The 23233-nt window shown below is 38.5% G+C and overlaps 7 protein-coding genes across 7 annotated transcripts; 2 read left to right on the top strand and 5 right to left on the bottom strand.

The window, feature by feature from the left end:
• Window positions 1-1468: 1468 nt before the first annotated feature.
• On the top strand, window positions 1469-2522 carry INS49_010219 (uncharacterized protein; the record flags this gene model as incomplete). Its single annotated transcript, XM_043170945.1, has 5 exons — window positions 1469-1529; window positions 1589-1895; window positions 1953-2194; window positions 2268-2338; window positions 2391-2522. The coding sequence occupies 5 exons, from the start codon at window positions 1469-1471 to the stop codon at window positions 2520-2522; spliced, it is 813 nt and encodes a 270-aa protein (XP_043025510.1).
• A 651-nt stretch (window positions 2523-3173) lies between these two features.
• Window positions 3174-3893, bottom strand: INS49_010218 (uncharacterized protein; the record flags this gene model as incomplete). Its single annotated transcript, XM_043170944.1, has 1 exon — window positions 3174-3893. The coding sequence occupies one exon, from the start codon at window positions 3891-3893 to the stop codon at window positions 3174-3176; it is 720 nt and encodes a 239-aa protein (XP_043025509.1).
• A 446-nt stretch (window positions 3894-4339) lies between these two features.
• INS49_010217 (uncharacterized protein) lies at window positions 4340-4961 on the bottom strand (the record flags this gene model as incomplete). Its single annotated transcript, XM_043170943.1, has 3 exons — window positions 4340-4375; window positions 4432-4492; window positions 4564-4961. The coding sequence occupies 3 exons, from the start codon at window positions 4959-4961 to the stop codon at window positions 4340-4342; spliced, it is 495 nt and encodes a 164-aa protein (XP_043025508.1).
• A 1054-nt stretch (window positions 4962-6015) lies between these two features.
• INS49_010216 (uncharacterized protein) lies at window positions 6016-8151 on the top strand (the record flags this gene model as incomplete). The annotated part of the gene is made up of 1 exon (XM_043170942.1): window positions 6016-8151. One exon carries the CDS (start codon window positions 6016-6018, stop codon window positions 8149-8151), a length of 2136 nt encoding a protein of 711 aa, XP_043025507.1.
• Window positions 8152-8630: 479 nt separating this feature from the next.
• On the bottom strand, window positions 8631-9680 carry INS49_010215 (uncharacterized protein; the record flags this gene model as incomplete). Its single annotated transcript, XM_043170941.1, has 1 exon — window positions 8631-9680. One exon carries the CDS (start codon window positions 9678-9680, stop codon window positions 8631-8633), a length of 1050 nt encoding a protein of 349 aa, XP_043025506.1.
• Window positions 9681-19535: 9855 nt separating this feature from the next.
• INS49_010214 (uncharacterized protein) lies at window positions 19536-20249 on the bottom strand (the record flags this gene model as incomplete). The annotated part of the gene is made up of 2 exons (XM_043170940.1): window positions 19536-19561; window positions 19865-20249. 2 exons carry the CDS (start codon window positions 20247-20249, stop codon window positions 19536-19538), a joined length of 411 nt encoding a protein of 136 aa, XP_043025505.1.
• Window positions 20250-21062: 813 nt separating this feature from the next.
• On the bottom strand, window positions 21063-22739 carry INS49_010213 (uncharacterized protein; the record flags this gene model as incomplete). The annotated part of the gene is made up of 3 exons (XM_043170939.1): window positions 21063-21653; window positions 21744-22150; window positions 22523-22739. The coding sequence occupies 3 exons, from the start codon at window positions 22737-22739 to the stop codon at window positions 21063-21065; spliced, it is 1215 nt and encodes a 404-aa protein (XP_043025504.1).
• Between the last annotated feature and the right edge of the window lie 494 nt (window positions 22740-23233).

The following is a 23233-nucleotide window of genomic DNA, read 5'->3' as shown; positions in this document are numbered from 1 at the left end:
GACCAGAAAGGGGGGTGCAAGATGAAAACGCGTGATGATAGACTGCAAATAGAGCCTGGGCTGGCAGCTGTCCACAGGATAATGACGTTGTATCACTGCACCTGTGAAAAAGCAACAGTGGCAGTGCATCCTGTTAGGTGTGGGAAACCAATAGGCGAAAAGCAAATAAGACGTGATTTCAATTTGCTGTCGGACAAGAGGAAAAGACACAAAAGACAGAGACGGTCACAGCAAAATTGAACTACGTACAAATAGATACCCGCAAGAGATGCAGATAGACCAGTGGAGTAGAGAGAACAAACACCACAGATGTAGAATGCACACTCACGTGCCTCATCAAGGGATCAACGAAAGGAGGCGTAGGCTTGCGGCTTCCCCTATCACACCCTCGTCAGACAGGCACGTCCTGAAGCCTAGGGCAGGTACTTCATGATGCAGGCATGCAAGTAGGTACGGATTTGTACCCAAACAGGCTCACGGCAGGCTTGCTTGCTTGGCTTGGCTTTTGCAGGTGTCAAGTGCCAGACACTCTAGTCACCCCAGTCATTCAGTGCCTTGTTGCGTTGCTAGTGGGTGGGAGTGGGAGTGGGAGCAGGAGGCAGAGAATGGGAGGGAGCGCGGGTGCGGGAATGAGTGGTGGCCCTTGCTCGCTGGCGCCGCTGGACTGGGCTGGGCTGGGGGCTGCCGCATTGCATGATAGGACCCCCCAATTTTCCATCCTACAACCTGTCTACCTGCAACCTCCCCCATCAACGACCTCAACCATTCCGCTTCCCACTTACTTCCCTCTCCCTCCCATCTTGCGATAAACCACAATCCTTCTCTCGCGATTTCTTCTCCAGTAAACAAAGTCGAAAAACCAAGCCACATTCCGTTTCCGTTCCTTTTCAATCAGGTCAGTCGCCCTCAACCCACCCCCCAGCGTCATTCGCAACCCCCTTTCCCAAAACAAACAGTCCCCGCCCCCGACGGCATCAACCTGGCCTGGTCGCGAGATGCGTGTCGCCTTGCATCATTGTCGTCATTGCGACCTCGCGCCTCTGCCCTTCCCATACCCTGATATGCCCTCCATAAACTGCATCTCTGCCCCATGCCGCACCCATCCCCAGGCGGGAGTTCCCTGCGGCTCCTGGGCCCGGGGAGGGCATCTGCGCTGGTCAGCCCAACGGCGGCTCCTGGGGTCGCCGGCCTGGCCTACACGCGCAACCCCACCGCCGAGCGGGGAGCCTCCTTTTTAGTCATGAAGTCAACCACGCGCAACAGCGCTTCAACCCCCAGCTGTCTATAACGTGCTCACGTTGCTACTCATCTGGTTCCATCACTATCATTCCATCTTTTGGCAGCAACATCAACCTTATCAGCCTCACTCTGCCCTTGCGACCGCTTCCAGAGCGTTTTTGCCGCCCAAGCCCGAATTCCGACTTTCAGCTGACAGAAGCCCCCGTCTTAGACTTCCAACTCCGACAAAATGGGTCACGAGGATGCCGTCTACCTGGCCAAGCTCGCCGAGCAGGCTGAGCGCTACGAGGGTATGTACCGCGTTTGATACAATCTGGCGTCCAGCGGGCCGCGCTGACTCGAGATGCAGAGATGGTCGAGAACATGAAGATCGTCGCCTCCGAGGACCGTGATCTGACCGTCGAGGAGCGAAACCTGCTCTCCGTCGCCTACAAGAACGTCATCGGTGCCCGCCGTGCCTCGTGGAGAATCGTCACGTCTATTGAGCAGAAGGAGGAGTCCAAGGGCAACAGCACCCAGGTGACGCTGATCAAGGAGTACCGTCAGAAGATCGAGGCCGAGCTTGCCAAGATCTGCGAGGACATTCTGGAGGTTCTGGACCAGCACCTGATTCCTTCCGCTAAGACCGGAGAGTCCAAGGTCTTCTACCACAAGATGTAAGGATCCCGCGCGCACGCGGTCACACGGGCTCAGATGCTGATAATTGCCAACAGGAAGGGCGACTACCACCGCTACCTCGCCGAGTTCGCCATCGGCGACAAGCGCAAGGACTCTGCTGACAAGTCCCTTGAGGCCTACAAGGCTGCTACCGAGGTCGCTCAGACCGAGCTTCCCCCCACACACCCCATCCGCCTGGGTCTTGCCCTGAACTTCTCCGTCTTCTACTACGAGATCTTGAACGCTCCCGACCAGGCCTGCCACCTGGCCAAGCAGGCTTTCGATGACGCCATTGCTGGTAAGCTCACAATCCCAATTTGGCTGGGACCGCCTGAAAACTCGTTGATCGATACTGATTAAATGAACCACAGAGCTCGACACCCTGTCCGAGGAGAGCTACAAGGACTCCACCCTCATCATGCAGCTGCTCCGTGACAACCTGGTAGGTATTTTCCGTAGCTCGCACACAGACACAGAAGCTAACGTTGTCTTAGACGCTCTGGACCTCGTCCGATGCTGAGGCCGCCCCCGCCGCGTCGAATGCTGCCGCTGCCGAGGCTCCCGCTGCCTCGACCGAGGAGAAGCCCGCAGAGCCCGCTCCCGAGGAGCCCAAGGCTGCCGAGTAAGGGAAGGCATCGCGCATTTTCCCTCTATCGTCGTGACCGGATTGGTTTACAATGCTTGATCCCCCTGGAGGAAATCGGTGTCATTGGAGTGCGGTTTCGGAGAAATCAAAGAAATGCGGCATGGTTTACTCGACGCAAATACACAAAGACGGACGATTTTGAAGTCATCCACCACGGGGCTAAGAAGCATTTTGGAGTTTTCTCTCTTCAAATCGCTCTTATTTAGACTCTAATGACGGAAGGACCACGATCGTCTGGACAATAAAGCTGACTTGACTTTACTCTGAATTTTTTTACACTGGTGGTTTTTAATGGCCTGTCTCATTCAACACTCCCGACTTACATAGTCTAGGTAGTTCATCAGAATGAGTACCTTCTGCCCAACCCACATCATGAGCACATTTGCTGTGCCGACTCGTGCCTAATATAAAATAATGCCCCAATCTCACACGCAGACTTGGCTTGGCATGCCAACGCGTTCTTCCTACAGTCATTTTGGCCGAGGCGCGTCGCGGTATCCCTGCGTCAACCAACAGTTGAACGCCCGTAGAGACTATTCTGACCTGCGCCGCCCGCGATGTCTGCATCAGAGGCACACGGCTAACGGATGAGGGTTGCTGGATTTAAGCTCGTCCCATGCGACGTTCAACTTCAGCCCGGCTGGCCCGTTGACCGCGCCGCGTGGCCCCAAGACCCTCCACGTGCGACCTCATCCTTGCTGGCCACACCATCTCCGACGACACCACCACCACCTTCACCTCCACCAAATCCGCCCCCAGCGCTGCTGTCGTCACCACCACCACCACGATCGTCAACGTCGTCCTCGACGACGGCGAAGCAGACCCTCAGCCACAGGCTGCAGTCCTGGCACCCCACGACCAGCTCGCCCAGGTCCCCGGCCTCCTCGAGGTCGTCCTCGCCGAAGGCGAAGCCCTGCTCGTTGCCGCACCTGCAGCTACGGTGCCACCGCGTCGTCTCACAGGCATCGTCTTCCGTGTAGTCCAGGTCGTCGAGGTCCACCGTCTCTATCCCCGTCTGGAAGGCGGTGTCGCCGCCGCCGCCGCCACCGCCGGAGGACTGTGCCGTGGGGTTGCGGGTGAGGGAGAGGTGGCGGTCGTAGGCTGTGCGTTCCCCCGGGTGTGAGAGAGTGGTGTATGCGCGGGTGATCTGGTCCACTGTTGGGGGAGGTGATGATGATGTGGTTGTTGTTGACGCCCCTGTCCTGTGGGGCGTGTTGGTCTTATCCGGGTGGTGGCGGAGGAGGGCGCGGTGGTAGGCTTGTTTTATGATCTTTGGGATCTGCTCTTTACTCGAGTCCTCTATTAGGCTTTTTGGTATGGCCAAGACCTCATAGTGGGTTGGCTCTGTCATTATTGGGCGCCGGTGCTCGTGTTGGCCAAGCATGGTGGTTGAGAAGATAATCTCATTTGCACCTCCGGATGAAGATTTTCTCTAGATTGAAATTGTAGGTCACGTGCTAGGCTCCAAGATTGGTCTCATCGGAGGCGATGAGGCCTTGACGTGCTTTGAAATCTTTGGAACAATACATGTGCGTAAGAAGGGGTGATTCTATTAGGTCACTCGAGGTGTGAACCGTTTCGGAAGTATGAAGCCATCCTGCATGTCAGGGGTAGCTGCTGCACCTCGGCAGTATTTGGGGAGCTTCGGTCACGTATGGGTCAGAGGTGGTCACATCCAGTTGCTGCATGCCAAGTTATTTTTTTGGCGTTCTTGACGGCGCAATGTCATTCTGCGCAAGTGTAGTTTTGATACATCTTTGTACATCATGAAGAACAGCCTCATCCCGGCTCTGCCTCTTATTTGGGCCATTTGGTCCAGTTCTTCCTCCCAACCTGCAACACACATTAGCAACACTAAAGACTTGATCGTGCCGTACCGGAAGACATACCGCTTTCCATTCCCGGATGAGTGCGGGCATCTTGAGCATGGCTTCTCTCCTCTTCTCCATCCTAGTGTAGCATGGTTAGCCCAGGTCCTGCCCATAATCGCTTCACGCAGCAGCCATGCTTCCAGTACATACTTGGTGGCCAATTGTCTCTCGTGGATCTTTCCCTTGACCTTCTGGTCCACACCCGTTCCCTTCACCCTCAGGCCGTACTTGACGCGGTGCTTCAGCTGCTCCTCCGTCTTCTTGGGCGTGAAGGGCAGCAGCTCCTCGACGCCATTGTCCCGCGCCAGCTTCACCAGGTCCGCCTGTCTCCTGAGCGAGTACACCGGGTTGTGGACCCTGCCGGTCGGGTGGAACTTCTTGGGCTGGAATGGGTTCCGCCGCTCTTCTTGGTAGCCGGTCTTCGCATATTCGCCGTCCGGCTTTTGATTGAGGATCTGGGTTGGCGGGTAGCGCGCGAAGAATCGCTGGAGCTTGGGAGGGAGCGTCTTCGCCAGGTTGACGTATTGTGACACGTTGGTGGTCGCCATGCTGTGCTGTCTCGGCCGCCCTCCTCCTCCCGAGATGCGGACGTTGGATGGCTTTTGAGGTTTGATGCGATTTCGAATAGTCCAGTCGCGCAAGGTGAGGACGGACTGCACCTCAAAATTCGGCCCGCAGCACCCACGGCTTGGGCGGCAGGCAAGGCGATCCGGTACCAGGTTGCAGGGAGGTTCGGGCCTGATGCCCCGGTGGTCCGTGCGCCACTATTGTGTCCGGCGGAGCTTGGTTTAGACACTACGGCAAAGTCACCAATGTGTTGTTTGTGCAGAGGTTGGTCTCTCACCTACCCTCCCTAACCTGCTCTCCGTAGAGGCACTACTCTTGCCAGAAGCATTGCCAATAAACAGCCATATCTACCTCCCTAGGTAGGTACCCAAGCTCTAGTCAGAGCAGCCTACCATTGGCGAGGGTGGCTGAGTTGTTCCTACTTACCTCGTCGGACAGTCTCTGGTAGGCAATGATTGCAGCAAGCAAGTGTAGGTCTTGAAAGTAGCCGGTACCAGGAAGTAGATTGTCTCAGTGTGTCTTCTTGCAGGAGATCATTCCACAGGCCATCTGCCCATGAGAGGTTCTCCCACAGGGGTCTCCCAAAGGAGGTTATCCCAGAGGAAGCTAGTTCAGAGGAGACTATCCCATGAGAAGCAACCTTTGGGAGATTATCCTACAGAAGGTTTTCCTATTAAAAGTTACCCCATAGGAGGTTATCCCACAAGAGGTTATCCCACAAGAGGCTATCCTATAGGAAGTTATCCTATAGGAAGTTATCCCATGGCAGGTTATCCCATGGCAGGTTATCCTATGGAAGGTTGTTCTATGAGAGGTTATTCTATGGGAGGCTATCCTATGAGAAGTTTTTCTTCAGCGGTTATGCCTCGGTGGTTACTCACCTCCACGGTTGAGAAGGCCTACTCCGTACTAGAGCCACAGGAGCTAAAGCGATAAGGCGCACAGACCACTCACTGCCGTCACTTAAATGCGCCGCAGCGCCGTCCCATAGCTCGGAAGCAAGCCCGGCGACACCCACTCGAAGACACCTCCGCCATGGATGCGACGAAGCAGAAAAAGGCTCCCCTCGACCTGGAGGAGCTTATTCGCAAGAAAAAGGAGGCTGATGCGGCAGCCAAGAAGCCTCGCTTCATACCAAAGGCCCAGAGACTGGCGCTGCAGGCCAAGAAGGCCGAGGAGGAGAAGGCGCAAGAAGCAGAGAAGGAGCGTGAGCGAAAAGAAGCCCATGAACGATCGAGAAGAGATTTTCTGGCCCGCGCCGACCCCAGATATCAAAACCATTCGTCGTCATCGTCGTCCTCTATACCGACCGGCCCCAAGGCGATGCGACACAACGGGACCACGAATGGACAATCGAACGGCGACAGAAAGAAAGATGCAGAGGAGAAAGGCAGCCACGGCAAGAGGACATGGGAAGAAGACGAAGAGAGGCTACGCAGGGAGCGGTATCTGGGCCCTCCAGTGAACGAGAGCACCTTTTCCGCGAACAAGAAGCGAAAGAGGACGGGTAACAAGTTCAACTTTGGGTGGGACGCCTCAGAAGACACCAGCAAAGAGCACGATCCCATATACGCCCAAAAAGCATCATCTCTGATCGGCTCTGGTCGGCTGGCTGGTTTCGGGGACGAGGCGAGAGAAGAGAACGCAAGGAATTTTGCCGCCAAGCTGGCGCAGAGGGATCCTCAACGGGCAAAGGAATATCTGGAGCAGTTCGAGGCGGCCCAAAAGAAGTTGGCAGCTCGAAACACTCTTGGGAGGCACTGGTCCGAGAAAGCTCTCGAGGAGATGCGCGAGCGAGACTGGCGTATCTTCAAAGAAGATTTCGGCATTGCTACTAAAGGCGGAGCAATTCCAAACCCCATGCGAAATTGGACCGAGTCCGGCCTGCCGAAAGACCTACTCGATGTCATCAAGCAAGTCGGCTACGACGAACCCTCGCCTATCCAGCGAGCCGCAATCCCCATCGCTCTACAGGCGCGTGATCTGATCGGAGTGGCGGTGACAGGTTCGGGAAAGACTGCAGCATTCCTGCTCCCTCTACTGGTCTACATCCGAAGTCTTCCGGCACTCGACGAGTACAACAAAGCCGACGGCCCTTACGCGCTCATTATGGCGCCGACTCGTGAACTTGCCCAGCAGATCGAATCAGAGGCCAAAAAGTTCGCAGAGCCTCTGGGCTTCAACACAGTCAGTATTGTTGGTGGACACTCTCTCGAAGAGCAGGCCTTTGCTCTGAGAAATGGTGCCGAAATCATTGTTGCAACGCCAGGACGTCTCAAGGACTGTATCGAGAGACGCCTCCTGGTCCTGTCACAGTGTTGCTACATCGTCATGGACGAAGCAGACCGCATGATTGACCTGGGCTTTGAGGAGGCACTAAACAAGATCCTGGACGCTCTCCCCGTCACCAACGAGAAGCCAGACACAGAGGAGGCCGAAAATGCGCTACTGATGAAGCAGAACATCGGCATCAAGGACCTTAAATACAGACAGACCATGATGTACACGGCAACCATGCCGCCACTCGTCGAGAAGATTGCTAAACAGTACCTCCGAAGGCCGGCCATAGTGACCATCGGCAATATCGGCGAGGCCGTTGACACAGTTGAGCAGCGGGTTGAGCTTATCAACGGGGAGGACAAGCGCAAGAAGCGCCTCGGAGAGATCCTCCACTCGGGCCAGTATGATCCGCCCATTATTGTTTTCGTCAACATCAAGCGAAACTGTGACACGGTGGCGCGTGATATCAAACGGCTCGGTTTCAACGCGGTCACGCTGCACGGCAGCAAGACGCAGGAGCAGAGAGAAGCAGCGTTGGACTCTGTGCGCAAGGGCGAATCGAAGATCCTGGTGGCAACAGATCTCGCGGGACGTGGTATCGATGTTCCGGACGTGTCACTCGTCATCAACTTCAACATGGCGCCGAGTATCGAAGCGTATACCCATCGTATCGGTCGTACGGGACGTGCGGGCAAGAGTGGTGTCGCCATCACGTTCCTGGGCAGTGAAGACGATGACGTGAAGTATGACCTGAAGCAGATGATCATGAAGTCACCGATATCCAAGGTACCAGAGGAACTTAGACGGGATCCAGCTGCTCAACAGAAACCGGTCAGAGGTGGCGGCCGGAAGACAGAGGCGCCTGCGTTTGGAGCGAAGGGGGGTTGGTAGATGTCCTAAGCGACTCCAGTGGAGCTAAACATAGCCTTCAAGAAATACGTATTCTTCTCAAACACTATCTTCTGGGATACCCTTCTTGTGGGATACCGTACTATAAGTTACCCTTCCTGTGGGATACCCTTCTTATAGAGTAGCCTTCTATGAGATACCCTTCTTATAAGATATCCTTCCATAAGATAACCTCATGTGTCCTATAAGATGCTCTTCTATAAGATACTCTCCTATAAGATAACAACCTGTGTTCTGTGGGATACTCCCACAGTATGAGCTCTTATAGAGCGACCTCTTGTTTCATAAAATTCTGTGGGTCAACCTGCTATGAGTTTATTTAATACCAGGATAAACTCTGCTCTGGTCCTCTTCTATATCCTATGGAGTAATCGGCGTGACATCTTCCGGTAGGTGAGGTGTTACTCTCAAACTCTCTCTCCGAATTTTTGCCATCTGTGCCCTGGTACAAGTGCCATTTTTCACAAATGAGTGTCATTCACAAGGCTGAACGTCGCTTTGATGCCCAAGTGATCAGTAACCCAAGCCTTCTCGAACCCAAGTGCGAGCAGCCCATCCCTCTGCTTCTTGTTCCCCTCCTCAACCTCAACGTCTGCACCGAATCTCTCGAAGCTCTGTAGCTTGATACCGGACCCACAGAAATACGCCTTGTCCATCCTCGAGAAGCCAAAGCGCTCCCGCAGCGGTCGCAGCGCCTGCTGGCCCCACGTGAAACCGTCCTCGCCGCCTTCCTTCCCGCCGAGCTCCAGGTACGCATCCCTGAGGCCGTTGTCCGAGTGCAGGGCGGCGTCGAACGGCTGGATGGCGTTGAAGTCGCCCGCGATGACGGCACCCGCCAAACCGCCAGCATTTAGGTGCGGCGCGGCAGTGCGTACCTGGGCAGGCCGCATAGGGGGGTCGAGGGCCAGCGACTCGAGGTGCGAGTTGCCAAGCCGGACCGTCCTAGGCGTTCCCGCGGCCGCCGGCACCGTGGCATCGACGAAGAGGGCATCACGCTCCATCTGGGTCGCAGAGTAGTGCACGCGGAAGCACGAGGCCACGCCCAGGCGGCGGTCGAGAAGCGTGGTCGTGCCGTACAGACCTGATGCCCACGCCGAGCTGTCCAGGTCCGTAATGTGGAACCTGTCTCGGACCCACTGCTTCTGGCTGATGGTGATGAGGTCCGAGGGGGTGCATTCCTGCAGGTTGATGGCGACGGCCGTGGTCGTAGGCAGGCCGTTCGTAAGTTCCTCTAGGTGGGCGAGTGCGGCACTCATCCGCGCCTCGGCGAAGGGCAGCATGAAGTCGATGTTCCAGCTGTACAGAGCTATGGTGGTGATGTCCGAGGATGGCGCTGCATCTTTAGGCGGAGACGCTGCACTTGACGGCTTGATGGGTTCCCAGACTTCCATTTCTGGATCCCATGAGTAATATGGCTGCGGCCATGGCTCGTCATATTTCCAAGGAGTGAGCTCCGGGAGCTTCTTCTGTGCTTGAGACTGCTGAATGGCTTTCTGAACTAGCCCGTCCATGGTCGCGGTCGTCCTCTAGGAGCGTTGTTTGAGACGTGTCGGCGTATGAGCAGAAGAGAAAGAGGGGAGAGACATGCGCCAGGGGCACAAGTACACTTGGGAAACAACGCTGCGTGTGGAAAACGAAACTATCCCCCCCCTGTCGTTTTGACTCGCGCTCTCCCCTCCGCTCCCAAAATCTCGATTTTTAAATGTAACTACAACCTATCATAGCTTTACAACAAGATTTAATATATAAATATAGTTTATATATTTATAATCCTTATATAACTTTTAATATTTAATGCATTTCATTTATAATATTATAAGATAAAAAATAAATAATAATATTAATTAAATAATTAAATAATAAAAGTTTTAAATTTAATAAATATTTTATTTTTTATTTAAATATTATATTAAATTGAAAATATATTATACTTTTAATATTATATTTATAAATATATATAAATATATAATTATAAAATTAAAAATAATAATAAAATAAATATTAAAAAAAATATTTATATATTAAAATATTTTATTATAATTCTTTATAATATAAGATTTATAAATATATATATATATATATAATATGGTTACTTAAATAGGGGTAGTTATGATAAAATAGTAAATATTATATATTTTTTATTTTTTGCAGCGGGAGGGGAGCGTGAGTTAAAACGACAGGAGGGATAGTTTCGTTTTCCACACACAGCGGCTGGGGGCGGGGCTGAGGGTCTCGTGTAATGTATGAGATGCTAGTTACACTCATTTGCATTCCACACCGCTAAAAAAAAAAAAAAAAAAAAAAAAAAAAAAAAAAAAAAAACGCCGTGTTAATGCATATCTTTTTTGCATGCATATATATAACCAATTTTACTATATTAACTTTAATACGTTAAAATAATATGTTAATTAATAAAAAGCATTTTTAGTTATTATATTTTTATATATATATAATTTAAAGTTTTAATTATAATATAAAATATATTAAAAAACCGTTAATTTATATTAAAAGTTTTAATATTAAATTATATTTAATTTTTAATATTATTTATAGTAACGTTATTAATAAACTTTAATTTAAATATTAATTTATTATAAGTAAAGTTATTTTAACTTAATTTAATATTATTAAATATTATATTTAAATATTTTTATTATATAATTTAAATAAATATATATTACTTAAAAAAATAATATAAAATTATTACTTAAAAAAATAATATAAAATTATTATTTTAAAATATATTTATATAATATATATATAAGATTTATTATTATTTAAAATATATAATAATTTACGTTATTAAATAAAATACTTATATTTTTTATATTATAAAATTATTTAAAAATAATTATTTAACTTATTAAATTAATATATAAAAATTAAAATTATAAAATAATTTTATTAAATTATTATAAGCTTGCTTTATGCTGTTAAAGCTAAAGGTGCTTAAATAAGGTTTATATTTAAAGTATAAAGGAAGAGGTTCGCTCCTTATTTACACCCGCGCCAAAGCCTATTCTTATAGGGCTAAAGCCCGCTAACTAATTATAATGGGCAAAGCTTAAACCATAATATATCCTCCTTTTCCAGGTCCTTGTAATGGGCTTAGGAGGGCAGCTGTTTAATTAAAAAAAATAAAGGATATTATAATTTAGTTACGAATTAAACATTGCCCTTTGCCTAGCTATTTAATTATACTTAAGCGCCTTTTAAACGCATTAAAGGCCCAGCTTATTTTATAATTAATACGCCTTTAACCCTTATAATTTAATGCATTAAATAATAAAAATAATTATTTAAATATAAGCTAGCTATTAAGTTAATAACATTTTTATAATCCTTTAATATAAATTATTTATATATATTTTTTTATTTAAAGCTTTAAAATTACAAAAATATTATATACTTTATAATTAATTAATATTTAATATATTAATAATTTACTTTCTTAATAAAGTTTTCTTTAAAGTTAAATATATCTTATAATATGTTATGGTTTGGGCTTTGCTCATTGTGATTAATTAATAGGCTTTGGCTCTATAAGAATAGGCTTTGGCGCGGGTGTAGATGGAAAGTAAACCTTCTCCTTTGCACTTTAAATATAAACCCTATTTAAATATCTTACAGTAAATAACCTAAGGCTAGCTTATAATATATATTTAAAGTTTTCTTATATTATAAACTTATAATATAATTATATAAAACCTAGTATAATAAGACTTAAAAAGAATAATGGCAGCTCGTTAAGCCTTTCCTTATTTAAAGGAACTTTTATTTTAGGAATACTTAGCAACTTAGCTAATGAAGATAAGGGCTAAGTTTATAGTAAATAGGGAGGTAATTAGCGCTAAAGGGGCTTAATTCTTTTATATATTTAATTAGCTAAGAATTTTTTATAATTACTTTTTGCCTTATGTTAATTTTATAAAGATATTTAAGGGGTAGCTAAAGAGCTTCTTAGAGAAGATTTGCTTTATATTTAAGGACCCTTTTAAGCAAAGGCATGTTAGGCTTAGCTTAATTACATTATAATAGCGCCGTGGGGAGGGGATAATAGAATTTCTTACTTAGTTTAATTAATTAGCTTATATAATAAAGGCTTAAAGTTAACTAAATAAGTATAAAATACTATTAATAGCTAACGGCTTAACTTTTATAATAAGAGCCTAGCTTAATTATAAGGAGTAGCTGGATATATTTAAGGCTTTTTACTTTGCCTTATGATAATATAAGGGCATTTTTAGCGCTGTAACGAGGGAAAATAATACTTAACCTTAAAATAATAAAGCAATAAATATTAATATTGCAGTAATTTTAATAAGCAAAGTTAAGTATTTTACATATAATTAACTTAGCTATTATAAGCATAACTACTTTAATTATTATGAAAAAATAAGGGTATAGCTTTTATTAATTAAGGCTAATAAGGGGGAGGAGTTTATTTAAGGGGGCGTAAAATTTTTTTTATAAAGTAGGGTTTGAAAGTAATATTAGCTTAGCGCTAGCCTAAACTTAAAGTAAATTAGCTATATATTAGCTAGTTTAGCCTTATAGGAATACTTAAAATTTAGGAAATTCCTATTAATAAAGTAAATTGCTTATAATTAAGCATTAATTAATTACGGATTATATAATAAATCCATAATCTTAAGGTTTTAGGTAAGAGAGCTTATATAAAAGGCTTATATTAAAGGATTATAGGAATGCTATTAGCTTAGCCGCTGGCTTATACTTAAATAATTATTTTTTATTAACTTGCTTTAGTTAATATATTAAATTATAAGGGCCAAGGCATATTAATTATGGATAATAAGCTAGGCCTTTAATATAGTTAGGAGGCGCTAAGGTGTAATTAAATAGCTAAGTAAAGAGTAATATTTAATTTGCAATTAAACCATAATATCCTTTATTTTTTATTATATAGCTGCCCTTTAGGGCCCATTATAAGGACTTGGAAAAGGAGGATATATTATGGTTTGGGCTTTGCCCATTATAATTAGTTAATAGGCTTTGGTTTTATAAGAATAGGCTTTAATGTAAGTATAAATGAAGAGTAAACCTTTTCCTTTATACTTTAAATATAAACCCTATTTGGATACCTTACGGCAGATAACCTAAGGCTAGCTTATAATATAATATTATATTAATTAATATATAATTAATATACTTTAAGCTTAAATTAATATTAAGTTAATTATACTTTAAATCTTATTTTATAAAAAAATTTATACCCTTTTAAATAAACTTTGTTTTATTAATTTTAATTAATAAACATTATACTTTTATTTTTTTATAATAATTAAAATAATTATGCTTATAATAATTAATTTAATTATATATAAAATACTTAACTTTATTTATTAAAGTTATTATAATATTAATATTTATTACTTTGTTATTTTAAAATTAAATATTACTTTTTTTATTATAATATTAAAATATTTTTATATTATTATAAGATAAAATAAAAAGCTTAAAATATTTTTAATTATTCTTTATAATTAAGTTAAGCTTTTATTATAAAGGTTAAGTTATTAATTATTAGTAATATTTTATATTTATTTAATTAATTTAAGCTTTTATTATATAAATTAATTAATTAAATTAAATAAAAAAATTTATTATTTTTCTTTAATAATATTATTATAATATAATTAAGCTAAGCTTAATATACTTATATTTAAAAAAGTTTTTAAATAATTAAACATATAAAAAAATTAAGCCCTTTTAATATTAATTATTTCTTTATTTATTATAAACTTAATCTTTATTTTTATTAATTAAATTATTAAGTATTTTTAAGATAAAAGTTTTTTAAAATAAGAAAAAGCTTAATAAGCTATTATTATTATTATTATTAAGTTTTATTATATTAAGGTTTATATAATTATATTATATATTTATAATATAAGAAAACTTTAAATATATATTATAAGCTTACTTTATGTTTTTAAAGCTAAAAATATTTAAATAAAGTTTATATTTAAAGTATAAAGAAAAAGGTTTACTTTTTATTTATATTTATATTAAAGCTTATTTTCATAAAGTTAAAACTTATTAATTAATTATAATAAGCAAAGCTTAAATTATAATATAAATATATATAATTATTATTTAAAATTAATTTAATAAAATAATAATACTTTATTATAATAATAAACTTAAATAATTATATTTTAATATAATAAAATTTTAAAAAAACATAATTAAGCTTTAAAAATATTAATATATTTATAAAAATATTTAAAAATTATAAAATTTATTTTAATTAAATTAATATTTATTTAACTTTTATATAATTAATAATAATGAAATAAAATATATAATTAATTTAATTATTATATTAAAAAATTTAAATTAATATTAATTAATAATTACTTTTAATAAAATTAATTTAAGTTATATACTTTTAAATTTATATAATATTTATAATATATTTATTATATAAATATATTATATTAATTATTATTATTTTTATATTAATAATTTTAAATATATTTTAAAATTATATTTTTCTTTATAAATTATTTATTTTAAATTAATTAAATTAATTAAATTAATTAAATAATTAAATTATTTAATTTAAATAATTATTTATTAATATTTTAAAGCTTTAATATATTAAAAATATTATATTTTAATTAATTAAAAATTAATTTAATAAATTTTTTATAATTAAATTAAATAATTAAATAAGATTATTAATATTTTTATAATTAATAATAAGCATTATTATTATTATTATAAATTTTATAATAATAAATTATAAAATAAAAAAAATTATTTTTTTAATTATATTTTTAAATTAATAATTAATTTTTAAATTATTTATTTATAAATAATAATATTTAAATATTATTATTTAATAAATTAATTTTTATTAATTTTAAAATAAATTATATTTAAGATTTTATTAAAAGATATTAATAAAGAAAGTAATAAAAATATTAGAAAGAAAAAGATTATATTTATTAATTAATTTAATTAATATTTATTAAAAGGAAAATATTAAATAATTTAATTAAAGCATTTATATAATTAAATTAATAAAAAATCTTATTAAATTTTTTTAATAATTTTAAGTTAATTAACTTATTAAAAAATAATATAAATAAATTAAAGGGTTAATAAATTATTTAAATAATATATTATAAATTATTTAAAAATATATTAATTATTTAAATATATATTATTTATTAATATTTTATTTTATAAGGGCTTTAAAGAATTTTTAATAAGTTGTAAGCCTTAAAAATATTATTTAAATACTTTAAAGGGCGTTAATTATAAATAAAGGCTTTTAATAGCTTAAAAATATATTAATTATAAGCAAAGGCTTTTAATAATTTAAAAATATATTAAATTTACTTAAAGAAATATTAAGAAAAAGGCTTTTTAATATAAAGTTATTATAAAAGGGTTTTTAATAAGCTAAAAAGGTTATAATAGCCTAAGGATATTATAAAAATGCGTTTAATATAATATTTTTAAAACTTATTTAATAAAAGAGTTTTATTTATTATTTATTTTTTAATTTAATATAAATATTATTAATTAATTAAATAATTTTAACTTACTTATATAATATTTAATTTAATTATTAATAATCATAATTTATTACTTAAGTTTAATAATTTATATAATAAAATATATTTAATAAATAATATCTTTTCTTTTATAAATTAAAATATTATAGGCTCGGCCCCAAAGGGGCTGCAGGCTGGCTAACGCCTTCTCCTATAAGCTGCAAAGCAGCAACTTTTTAATCATTAAGCTAAAAAGTACATAATAATCTAAGCTTCCTTAAATTATCTAGCTACATTATATAAGGCTTAAGTAATAGCCCAAGCCTATTACATAGCCCCTTTCCCTAAAACCCCCTTAATATAATAATATAATTACCCCTAAGGCTTACCCATAATATCGCCTTTTCAAGCCAAGGTTCTTCTTTATAAAAGGGGTGCCCGTATATTGCAGCAAATATAACTCAAACCTTTAACCCTAAAGCTTGGATTATTTATTATAGGCTTAGCCCTAAAGGGGCTGCAGGCTAATTAGCGCCTTCTCTTATAAGCTGCAAAGCAGCAACCTTTTAACCATTAAGCTAAAAGGTACATAGTAATCCAAGCTCCCTTGGATTATTTAGCCACACTATATAAGGCTTGGGCAATAGCCCAAGCCCATTACATAAAACTACTTTTATTTTTAATGCTTTTATTAATAATATTACTTATAATATAATATTAATAAAAATAAGGTATTAATTTAAAAAGTTAAATCTTTATATAATAAACTTACTTTATTAAAACAATAATTTTTATTAAGCTTTAATTATAATATAAATATTATTATTTAATTTAAGCAGTTTTAATTTATTTTATATAATGTTTATATTAAGTAAAAATAATAAAGATTTACTTTTTTAAAACTTAATTATTATTATAAGCTAGCTTTAAGGTTATTTATAAAAGGTGCTTAAATAAGGTTTATATTTAAAGTATAAAGAAAGAAGTTCGCTCCTTATTTATACTTATATTAAAGCTTATTTTTATAAGGCTAAAGCCTATTAACTAATTACAATAAGCAAAGCTTAAACTATAATATATTTTCTTTCTTTAAATCCTTATAATAAGCTTAAAAGAACAGTTATTTAATAAAAAATAAAGAATATTATAATTTAATTATAAATTAAATATTACTTTTTACTTAGCTATTTAATTATAGCTTAACGCCTTTTTAATATATTAAAAACTTAACTTATTTTTTATAATTAACATGCCTTTAACCCTTATAATTTAATATATTAAATAATAAAAATAATTATTTAAATATAAGCTAATTATTAAAGTAACAGCATTTTTATAATCCTTTAATGCAAACTATTTATATATACTTTCTTATTTAATATTTTAAGATTATAAAGTTATTATATGCTTTATAATTAATTAATATTTAATATATTAATAATTTACTTTCTTAATAAAGGGGTTTTAAATTTTAAATATTTCATAAGGTTAAATTAATTAACATATAGCTAACTTGCTTTAAGCTTAAATTAATATTAAGCTAGCAATACTTTAAACCTTATCTTATAAGAAAATCTTTATACCCCCTTAAATAAGTTTCTTTTCCTTATTAACTTTAATTAATAAAAGCTATATCCTTATTTTCTTATAATAATTAAAGTAATTATACTTATAATAATTAAGCTAATTATATATAAAATACTTAACTTTATTTATTAAAATTATTATAATATTAATATTTATTATTTTATTATTTTAAAATTAAGTATTATTTTTCTTTATTATAATATTAAAATGCTTTTATATTATTATAAAGCAAAGTAAAAAGCTTAAAATATTTTTAATTATTCTTTATAATTAAGTTAAGTATTTATTATAAAGGTTAAGTTATTAATTATTAATAATGTTTTATATTTATTTAATTAATTTTAAGTTTTTATTATATAAATTAATTAATTAAATTAAATAAAAAAATTTATTATTTTTTTTATAATATTATTATAATATAATTAAGTTAAGCTTAATTTATCTTTACGTAAAAGAATTTTTAAATATAAAGCAAACTTTCTTTAAAAAGCTTTTTAATTATTTTTTAAATATCTTTATAAAATTAATATAAGGTAAAAATTAATTATAAAAAGTTCTTAATTAATTAAATATAAAAAAAATTAAGCCCTTTTAATATTAATTACTTCCTTATTTATTATAAACTTAGCTCTTATCTTTATTAATTAAGTTGCCAAGTATTTTTAAGATAAGAATTTCTTAAGATAAGGAAGGACTTAGCAAGCTATTATTATTCTTTTTAAGTTTTATTATATTAAGTTTTATATAATTATATTATAAGTTTATAATATAAAAGGATTTTAAATATATATTATAAGCTAGCCTTAAGATTATTTGCAAAAGGTATTTAAATAAGGTTTATATTTAAAGTGCAGAGAAAAAGGTTTGCTTTTCATTTGCACCTGCGTTAAAGCTTATTTTTATAAGGTTAAAGCTCATTAATTAATTATAATAAGCAAAGCTTAAACCGTAATAATTATTTATATTTATTAAGTAAGCATTAATTAATATTAATTTAATTTTATATAATTAATTTAATTATTATATTAAGAAAAAGATTGTAATTAAAAGTTGCAGTTATTTTTTATTTAGCTATAAGCTAGTTAAAGAATTAAGTAATTATTAATTAACAGCCGGCTAGCTTTAATTAACAGCCGTTAATAATAAAATTAATTTAAGCTATGCACCTTTAAATTTATATATTATATATAACACACTTATTATATAAACATATTATATTAACTATTATTATTTTTATAATTTAATAAGTATTTAATATAAAATTAAAATTAAAAAGTTTTAATTTAAAAAAGAAAAAGTAATTAAATAAAACTTTTAACAAGATTTAAAAAAAAAATAACTAAAAACTTTAATAAAATATTATGCTTTATTTATAAATAATTAATAAAATTTATTTTTAATTTTATAAAAATACTTAAAAAATAAAATTATAAAACTTTATTTATCTTTATATTTAAAAAGAAATATATATTTAATATAAATAAAGTATTTTTAATAAAAATCTTAAAAATACTTTCCTTCTATATTTTAAGAAATAATAAATATTAATTAAAATTAATATAAATAAATATTAAATAATTAAAAATATTTTTTATCTTTTAATATTAAGTTAATTTAAATTAAAGCTATATTTATAATATTATAAGAAAAACAGTATATTAAATTTAATTATAATATTACTTAAAATTATACTTTTATTATATATTATAATATAATTAAAGTTTTAAAATTAATATAAAAAGAAATATTAAATAATTAAAAATGCTTTTTATATTTTAATATTAAATTAAATTAAATTAAAGCAATATTTATTAAAAAAACATTTAATATGCTGCTAAAATAATTATATATATATAAATTAGGTGCGCAGCAACATGGCGATATCACTAGCGTGGTTTTGGCGGTGTGGAATGCAAATGAGTGTAGTCATGCCTGTTGGTTTGGTGAGGAGTTATGCTTTCCGGCGGCTCCGCCAAAGCGGCGCAGTGCATTGTAAACAAGCAAAGCATAACTTAATGCTGGACCAATATTTCAATTTTCATTGTATCGAGCGTCTCAATGTAGCAATACTAAAGTATTCCAATACCAATTCAGTGTTAGCAATTCTTCTAAAGGTGATCTACAATCTCTACATACCTGCCTGCGTAGCCAGGGCGAAACCCAGAAATGAATATCACTGCACAATATTTGAAAATACACTTCATTATACCACTACTAGTTGCAACTCTTGGAAGAACATCCTCGTCAATCTTATGGTGACTTGACCCAAAATTTGCCTGGTTGTTCTCAGTCAGTCCGTTGATTCAAATGTTCTTGGCCAACTCTACAAACCGAGAGTGCGCTCTGGACGTTTCTTATTTTGTTGCATTATCCTAATCGTAGTGTCATTTATTATTCATTTCTTGATGAGTCTTATTACATTGCAGAGTGTTATGAAGAGGTTTCCAAGAACTCCGACGTTGTCTACTCAACAGGCAAATAAAGTATTATTGAAAGACTTCTTCGCTTCCCATTTCCGTATCCAATTGAGAAGAAGTGCGCTGTCTCTTGATTCTATGCCCCCCCGGAACCGCTTGAACATGCATCTTCGTCATCTTTTATCGACTCCGCGTGACGCCGTTTGAGCCTGCTCTCCTCGTTGCAGCCACTACCCGATGACACCGTAGGCATCGAGTCGGCTTCGACATTTTCGTGACGTTGTCTGGTGCCGTCCCTCAGCAGCTTTCTCACACGGTCGTATGAAGATCTGAGGCTCTCATCCATCAAATCCTCCTCGAAGAATGGATGCGACGTGTTGAAGCCCCCATCTTCGTGAGCGAAGTCGATTTCCGCTCCCAGTGAGTCTCCCAAGATTCTCTGCCCGACCAAAGTTGTGATTGCCGTTTTGAACCTGTTCACTACACCAGAAATATCCGCTCCGGCACTAAGAAACTCTTCAGTTACCCAACTATCATCCAACGCCATTTCATACCACTCAGATGGTGGCTGACCAAGCCAATGTATCCATGGAGTCGTCGGCCTCCTTTGGGAGTGCTCGACAAAGAACTCGTTCACGTCACAGCCTCTTGCAACTAGTTCCTCGATGTTCAAACGCGGGAGTTGAAAATCATCGCCGAAAAGCTGTCGAAGGAGTGGCTTCTCAATGGCGTGATACAGTAAAGGCGAAGACTGATCTCCATGTCTGGAAACGTTCATGCGCTGAAATGTTGTCTCCATGCCCAACTCGCACACAAGCTTTGCGGCAAGATCGGGGCAACCGTTCTTTGAAATGCGAAAGTGCAACTTGAGGTAATTTGACCGCCCTCTGGTTCTTGATTCTTCCACTTCTCTCGTAGAAATGAGGAATTCGAACACAGTGCGGTGAATGAAATCCACAGTTGAGTCGACAATCTGGCAGTTGGAATGCTCCTTCAGTGGAGAGGGCCCCAGCCTAGAATCTCCAAATTGGATTTCTAGCAATCCGCAGCATCTGCTTCTCAGCCGGGCTTCTAGTAATTTGCATTTGCTGATCTTCTCGTCCTCGGAGAGCTGATTGTGCTGTAGGGGTTTTGAGAAATCCAAATTGTCTGCGTCCACCAGCGCCAACCCCAATGTGAATTAGGCCTCGTGTGGATAACCAGGATCAGTTTTCAGAAGTGTGCTGTGATAGCACAGACGTAAAAGCTTCGCAGCCTGCTCGTGGTATCTGGGATCGAACTTCTGAAGTATATGCATGAATAAATCGTTGAGCTCAGGCGGAAGTTCTTTAAGCCGCTGTTGCAGTTCTTCGGGGGTGTCCTAGGCGGCAAAGCCTTGTATCAGCGAGCGACAGGCGAGGATTACCCAGAGAAAGACACCCGAAGCTTTCTCGGTTAATTCGCCCTGGATCTTATCCACTATCGTGCTGTCCATTCCAATGATGGTCTCGGTGTGCGGATGGAGTGCAATTGTGTCGTGGACGTATGTTTTGATGTCATTCCGCGTGAGATCCTGGAGTCGAAGCTTAGGACCTCGAGAAAAAGCTTGATAACAAGAAGGTATTGGCCGACTTGACACAACGACTTTTATGTTATCTGAGACGAGTTTTTCGAGGAGTTTCTCGAGGAATGTGATCAGCCGAAACGGATCTCCAGAGTATTCATCAAGGCCATCGATGAAGAAGCAGAACGCCGCCTGAGTGTGAGCCTTGAGCCTGGGGAATGCAAGCATCATCTCCTCTTCCGTTGGGGGTTCCAGGTTCGATGCCCGAGTGTCCAAGGAAGTCCGGTCTGTGGGGCCACCATCATTGTGTGCCTCTCTCCACATTTCGGGTAGCAAGTCTGGAATAAGGCTAGGGCTGTCCTTGAGGATATAATACAGCAGACCTCTGTACAGTCCATACTGGGTCTTCTGCTCTGGAGTTCAGAGATTCCAAAAGAAGAATTGTGGCATCAAGAGTGGCTTATCCTTCGCCCACTCAGAGAGTAATGAGCGGGTCACGGAGTTGTCGTATAGATATTTCATCAATGTCGTCTTGCCACTGCCGGGCTTTCCGTGGATCCAGTATATCACAGAACCGAACTTCGACCACTGGGATAGATTTTCCCATTCAGTTTCTTCTGTCGGCGGGTGAAGAGCCCAGTCGAATGTTCCTAAATGAGCCTCAGAAACGCTGTTTACGCGATGATCGAGCATTCTGTACCATAAGCTGTCAAGTATGCGTTGCTGGCGCCGTCGATCGATCTGTTCTTGAATTACATCTGTGAATGCATCCGGTTGATCATGATCTTTGGCCGAATCCATAAGAAGTTCAAGGCGACTGATCCGTTTAACGTGCTTCACGTCTTCTTCCAGAAGCTCCACCGAGGCCGAGTGCTTCAGTGGCACAATCTCTTTCAACCCTCTCACTAATTCCGAAAGTTGTTGAATCAGACTGCCGAACTTTCCCTTGTCTCGAACTGCCCAACAGAATTGCCCCTTGAGTGTTGCATTTTGCTTGTGAGGTGCCGGGCTAGTGCTGATTTCGACCTCTGGTCGACTTGACGTCCGACTCTGGTATGATCCATTGGTGTCCTCAACGGACGGATGGCCATTTAATTTGAGCTTCCTAAAATCAGATCGAAACTGTTCTAGTCTATGAGCGCTCAAGATTGGGAAGCGTTCACCCTGGTCGATTCTCAAGCGTTGCATTCCATACTAGTATCGGCGTTCGAGTTCGGAACCACCGCTCAGTAGATTCTTGATGGACTCGAGGATACGAGCGACCGTGCGTTTCGTACGTGGATTGTCTAGGCGGCGGTCATAATCTTCGTGGACGAGCCTGACGTGCTCGGCCCATTGTAGCAAAAGCGTCTTTTCAATATCCAATTTGACGCTCAGGATTGTGAAGTCCTTTTCCATGGACTTCGCGGTAGAAATCATGGAAAACAAATCGATGCAGTCTTTGAATATCCCCGCGAGGGAGATAATGGAGATAGCCAAGCCAACAGCCTCCATTTCTTCATAGATTTGACCGACGGATGAGGACAGGAGCTAGAACGACGGCTATCATAACGAGTTTGTGACCCGTTGATAGTACATTCTCGTGATTGCAAGAGAATTGAGAATGACATCAAGGGTCGTGCTATTAGAACATGCGGTAATCGTCCACGCGTTCTCTTTTCATGGCAGACGACGCAGACACTACAATTTAGCTTGCAGCCTGAAGTGGCGCAATGCAGGCTGATTATTTTTACCAGTACTAGGTGAAAACGCCTTGGAGATGCGCTGATAGTTGCATTGCAGTGGTCAGCCACATACTAATGTAGAGATCACAACTCCGCCCCCTCTCGATGGGGAGCCCAATGACATACACCTTGACACCCCATCCCTCCAACCAGTCTCAAGCTCATATGTGGTGACACAATACATGGTGCAGTGGGCGGAGGCTAGTGCTACAGGGTATCTCGAGCCATTCTAGCCATTATCTGGCCACCATGTGGCCTACCTGC

This window comes from Diaporthe citri, assembly GCF_014595645.1.
Source record: "Diaporthe citri strain NFHF-8-4 chromosome Unknown scaffold_4, whole genome shotgun sequence".
In the NCBI taxonomy this organism is placed as follows: Eukaryota; Fungi; Ascomycota; class Sordariomycetes; order Diaporthales; family Diaporthaceae; genus Diaporthe; species Diaporthe citri.
This window is presented reverse-complemented; position numbering and strand designations above follow the sequence as displayed.